The sequence below is a fragment of the Galleria mellonella genome, unplaced genomic scaffold (genome assembly GCF_026898425.1).
Source record: "Galleria mellonella isolate WM207_F2 unplaced genomic scaffold, CSIRO_AGI_GalMel_v1 utg23, whole genome shotgun sequence".
Classification (NCBI taxonomy): Eukaryota; Metazoa; Arthropoda; class Insecta; order Lepidoptera; family Pyralidae; genus Galleria; species Galleria mellonella.
In genome coordinates this window covers 360,079-366,078 of record NW_026442045.1, presented here as the reverse complement: position 1 = coordinate 366,078, position 6,000 = coordinate 360,079, and the positions used below count along the sequence as shown (strand labels likewise).

Genomic DNA, 6,000 nt, shown 5'->3' with positions numbered 1-6,000 from the left:
AAAACACTACCTTACATAGAAAACATAGTTTACAAACTACGCAACGTACATACAGTTTCATTCGAGTACAGTCAGTTACAAATATTTCAATATAATATTAAATTTATTATAATTATATTGCTATAAATATTATTTAATAATTTACTATGTTTATTAGATATACTTACCTATTGGGAAATAAATTAACAACCATTGAAATAATAAATACTCATAATTAATATAATTACGATGATTCAAATTCTTGTCCCTCACTGTACACGTAGAATTTTTAAACATAACCAAATTATATAATTTTATTTATGATAAGTTTTTGTATTATATATTTATTTAAATTAATAATATTTGTTAAAATCGCTGTAATTATTTACATGTGTTTTAAGATTATTACACAATAATTTCTTATTAATATTTGTGATTTTTGTTACATAAATAACTTTAATAATATATCAATATTCAATAAATGGAGGTATAATATATAACTGACACTGTAACTTAAAAATAAAACGACAAACGATAAACCTATTTTAGTATGTAGTATGTTTTGACTTTTTAGTTAAAATTAGTTGTGCATTTTTTAAATAGGTTCTTGTATATAATTTAAAGTGACATAACATAATATGTAATATTTAAAATTGATTTATGTCAGCTTTCAATTTTTAGAAATATTGTTAGTGTACGTATTAATGAGATACATGTAAATAATAGATAATATAATTGAGTATACTAAGTGATTTCACTTCCATAAATATCTATATTTGCATATACTAAACATCCTATTAAGCCCTCTATTTTAATATATATTTATATGTCTGAACTTTTCATCTATTTGTACAACATAATAAATAACCACTTGGTACATTTTCCAATTACAAAAACAGAAAATAATTGAAGATTTTCATTGATAAACCCTGTAATAATTGGTTTTTAACAACATTTACTATATACAAAATAATAGAATACTGGCCACTACAACTGTTTTACAGTAATATCAAATGTTTACATTGAGCATTCAAGAAAAGGTTTCATATTAAATTATGATAATTGTAACTAAAGTATTAATCATGCGACATAATGATACATTTAATGATTATACTAAAATAAAAGGTGTAGTAACATATTCTATTTCAAATTAGTTTTATTTTTTTTTTTCTTTGAGCAAGATTTCTTTTGTTAATTCACGAAATTTTGTTAAGATTTTGTATTATCATTTACCTACATAACCTATATAATGAAAGTTAAATGAAATGTATACTTTCCCTAAAATTAATTGAGCAAAAATAAAATGGCAAAATTTGGTAAGTACCAATGCCCTATTACTGCAAATTGAATAAGTTGATATTTTTTTTAAAACAATATTGAAATATCAATTTATATATTTAAATTTACACTACAAATAATAAATATTTTATACATTTATATTGTTGATATGATCCAAATGACTATTTGGCGAGTAATTACATTCTACCTTATCAAATCTCGCAGTGCACTTTTCATTTCGCTGAAACACAGCTCATCAATACATACAAATTTATACTACTACTTATATGATAAAATTTATAAAAAAAAACCAAAGAAATATCATTAAAACAACTTGGACGGTGGAAAAGGTAAATTACAATAATCAAATAAATAAATATAATTTGGATCCGAAGAGAAAGTAGGTTTCTACACCTTAATAGTACTTGTTAGAAAAAAAAAATGTTACTTACAATATTATCTTTGGTGTTATGTAATACATATCGATTTTATAATCTACTTTAGTAATACTTCATTATCTAATATTTTTACATTTAGTGACAAAGAGGCATACCGTCCTATTTAAGTAAACATATATTGTATAACATATTTATAATATATAATACAGCAATATAGTGAATGGTGAATGTTTTTTTCTACTAATTAAAATAATCACAACCTTAAACGAACTAAAGCTTCTTAATATCGCTATTAAATTTGGCATAGTTAATTATAAATACAAACATATTATAATACTGATCAATGACTTGACTAGATTACATTTTTATTTACAGAAGCGCGAAGCACTAATAAGTCTCATATTCTTATTTTAATAAGTTTCTAAGATGAAATAATTATTAAATTAAACAATAATGTACTTTGAAGATTTTAGTTACTACATTTTGCCACATATTTTATATGCCTGCATATGATATGCTAATAATTACATTACTAATACGAGTACTTTCGACGCTTATACTACGTTATTGAATTATCACATTAATGATGTTTTGGATAAAGTGATTTATATTTGGTCGTCTGGTAGATCTCGCAAAGAATTAAAGTTTCGTTGTTATTTAGAATTACCTATCGATCAATTATATATAAGATAGATCAGTTATAGACGAAGGTACGTAACATGATGAATATTGAAAAATACAACCGATTTGAGAACTCCCTTCTCCTTCTTTTTGTAGTTAAAAATGATATTTATTTGGCAGTTTCATTCAAGTTATTGTTTGTGTATGAATATGTATTGAAATGATGTCAAGGCTATGTTCAATGCAACATCTTATGGACTTTATAATATAAATATAGTAATAGAAAATAAGAGAGAGAGAGAAAGAGAGAGAATTAAGTAGAGTGAGTGATATACAAGAATTTCATTAATTTTTAAATGTGACGATATGAATAATAGAAGTAGGAGAATATAAATAGAATTAGGAAGAAAATAGATTGCAAGATTTGAATAGCTTCGAGATCTACTGCGTGAAGACGACCAAATAATCTAAAGGCTAGGTGCCGCACTTCAATATTTTACGGAAGGCCTTCCTAAATTCAGGGTTGAAGATAGTGTATATGACGGGGTTGAGAAAGGAGTTTATGTAACCTAACCATGTAGTTAAGATAAACGTGGTTACTCCTGGAGAGAATGGCAACTGGAATTTGTCGCATATGGCACCCAAAACGTTGCACGTAAAGAACGGCGCCCAGCAAAATAAGAAGACACCTGTAAATAAAAATCTAATATTACACATTTTTATTACCTATCATAATCATCATCATCTTTATTATTTAGCCATTGATTGTCCATTGCTGAACATAAGCCTTCTCCATAAGGGGAGTTCTGCGAGTAGTTGCCACGCTGAGCAGACGCGTTAAAAATCATAGTTAGACTTTTAGAGATGTTTTAAGAGAGACGCTGCTGCCTATTCCTCTAACATTAAGTTTCTTTAGTCGTCTCTTACAACACTCACAAGAAAGGAAGGAACGGGATCACACGAACTATAATTTACAATTACCTACAATTTTATTTTAGGTTTGTCTATCATCATATCAGTCATTAACTGTCTACTACTGAATGTAGATATCTCCCTTTGGGGGTTTACCAGTAGTTGCTAAGCTTGGTAGATGGTTTGGCAACCAAAATTAGGCTTTGGTGATGTTTTAAGAGGGATGATAGTGTTCGTCGTTTGAACATTAAATTCCCCTAGTCGCCTCTTACGACACGGGGACTATGGCTAGGAACAATTAATCCATAGGAGATTACAAAGATACAAAGATATATTTTACATTGTTTTTCTAAAATCGTGGTCTGGTAAGCCACGTTATACGTTTTCATGTTTATTTTTGCAATTGCAGGTCTACTTAGTTCCGGAAGAGGGCTCAGGTGGGGGCTTTGGGGCGAGCCCTTTTGCTCCAGATTCAACACCAGGGATAATTACTGGCATCAATTTGAGTGATTGTGAGCGTTGAGTCCTCCTTCTTGCTAAGTAAAATATTGTTTTTATAATAAATAAACATTTGCACGGGATATTATTATAATAAGTCATCTAAAAACTCTTGATAATAGAGGGAGCCATACATATATGAGTAGTTATTAGTAGCCAAATTGGGTAGTAAATGTCCAAACGTTCACATCCCTAATAATATTGTTATTAGTTACTGTTAACTGCTTCTTTTTATCACTCGGAAATGTTGGAAGCGACTAGGCGAACAAAATACATTAATGGAAGTAAAACTGAAATAAAACTCTATACCAAGTTACTTGGCAAGCATAGTAATAGTAGACTAATAGATATCCTCCTTTTATGACGAGCGTCATATAGTCATATAGTCGTGTGATGACATATTTATATTCTATGAAACAATAAATAGAATCTCATTTATTATGGTATTCAGATAATAATTGGTGCTAAATTATAAGAAAATGCTTTTAACATAAAGTATCTCTTGTACTTGTTAGTCTAAAATTTTTATATTTTTTTTTGTAATTGCAGGACATATGAGTGAACACAGGGACAATATGGTCCATAAATGCGATCAACCGAAACGAGAATGTTCTACTGTTAACGGTTGGCCGCACTATGCCGGTTCGCTAAGTGCTTTTCCACGTTATGTTTGAAGGATCCGAGGTTATAAGATGAAGGGAACACACCACGAGAAAGGCTATTCTATAATGCTATGGTACGGTTTATGTAAAAGTTTGCAAATATTGTATAACTTTTAAATAAATAAAAACCTAAATTTTATAAATAATCTATTCCATAAAGATAATATTGCCTTTGAGTAGAGAAATATAGGTACTGATATTATAAAAGAGGAAATACAGTTTTAACGAAAAATCAGATTGTATAGAAGATAGGTAGGTATGCTAAAAGACTTGAAGATAGCTAAATAGATACTCTGGTATATTCCGCTTTAGGCAGAAAAGCGGCTCACGAGATAATAATGTAGATAGAAAGTCAATACGCAAAAAATATGCGTACGGTAGAGCTGCGGTATCCCCATGAGGTTTCTTCAGATATGGGAACTTACGTTATTATTTACTATCTTGATATCGTTTTTATTTAATATCATTATATGTCGTTTTATAAGCAAAATATTTAACAAAAACCTTTTTAATGACCTTATGATAATTTTCGAATTAAGTATCGTGCAACAAAATTGAAAGTTCATTTTGCTTTGTAAAAATATTGTATGAATATAAGTATATAATATATTATCATAAAAAAGCTACCGCACATCGTAACATATAATTGTTGTTTTTTTTACAATACATATAATTTTAGATAATTTTTTCTTACTATATGCATGAGAAATAATAATATTTCTTTACCATCTTATTATACTTTATGCGTGGGATATAGATATATCAGTTTGTCACTTGCCTATTAAGACAGGGTCTTCATTTCGTTCTGTCAATAAACCGAGTACAATTATATAAAAGAAATAAATAATTTAATACTCACCTAATACAATAGCCAAAGTTTTTGTTGCCTTTCTCTCTTTCTTTGCGGAAGATTTTTCTCTTTTTTTCTTGCTAGCTTTGTTAGCTTTATAAATGGTAAAACGAGCGGTGGCTGCACTTGCTTTTCTTTCTTTCTTGGCCGAAGAGCCGTCTCTTACATCGAATGTACTAGCTTCATGATCATCTTCTGAACGAACCGCCAATGAAACGCTTCTAGAAAATAGTAATGATTAATAGATGATCTCTCGCAAGAGATTAATTATTTATTTGGCTTAATGATTGATTAATTATTTAATGCAATGATCTTTTAACTAATACATGTTCACTATTTATCGTTATTACTTCTTTAATTAGTAATTACTTTAGTTAAAGCACATAAATTATGTAATGATTCAAGTTTTGTACGTATCAAATTAAATCACAAATTCTAAAATTTCTAAATGGGTTACGATATTATAGTTGTAGCAAGATCTAAATTGAGAATTGGTTTCATATATATATACCTGGAGTCTGTGATCACTTTTGTCGCCTTTCCATTTTTCTTCCACTTTGAGCTATCGCATCCCATATTCTTTAGTATTGTAGCATCTTTCATGCTTGGTGAGCCAGGAGGGGAAATGTGTTCTCTAATAGTGTCTTCTAAATTGGACGGTGCATACCCTGAATCGTTATTGCCGTTGGGATCAGGAGGTGGCGATTTTAAATTCTTTTTTGGTGTACTGTAAGAGAATTACTTATTATTAAACCCTAATCATTTCTGCACCTAGTTTTTGATAACTTTGTGAAAAATTATA

The 6,000-nt window shown here is 28.8% G+C and overlaps 1 protein-coding gene across 2 annotated transcripts in view; it reads right to left on the bottom strand.

Annotated features, from left to right (window-relative positions):
* Positions 1–358: 358 nt before the first annotated feature.
* LOC113514151 (dopamine D2-like receptor) overlaps positions 359–6,000 on the bottom strand; it is a 309,488-nt gene continuing 303,846 nt past the window's right edge. Inside the window, exons 7-9 of one of the 2 annotated variants that reach the window (XM_052894722.1) lie at positions 5,710–5,925; positions 5,208–5,419; positions 359–2,965 (exon numbers count right to left, since the gene is read on the bottom strand). In XM_052894722.1, coding sequence (XP_052750682.1) covers positions 2,751–2,965; positions 5,208–5,419; positions 5,710–5,925 — 643 coding nt within the window. In that variant the 3' untranslated portion in view covers positions 359–2,750. The remainder of the gene's footprint in view (positions 2,966–5,207; positions 5,420–5,709; positions 5,926–6,000) is intronic. The other variant, XM_052894723.1, reaches the window with a different exon arrangement.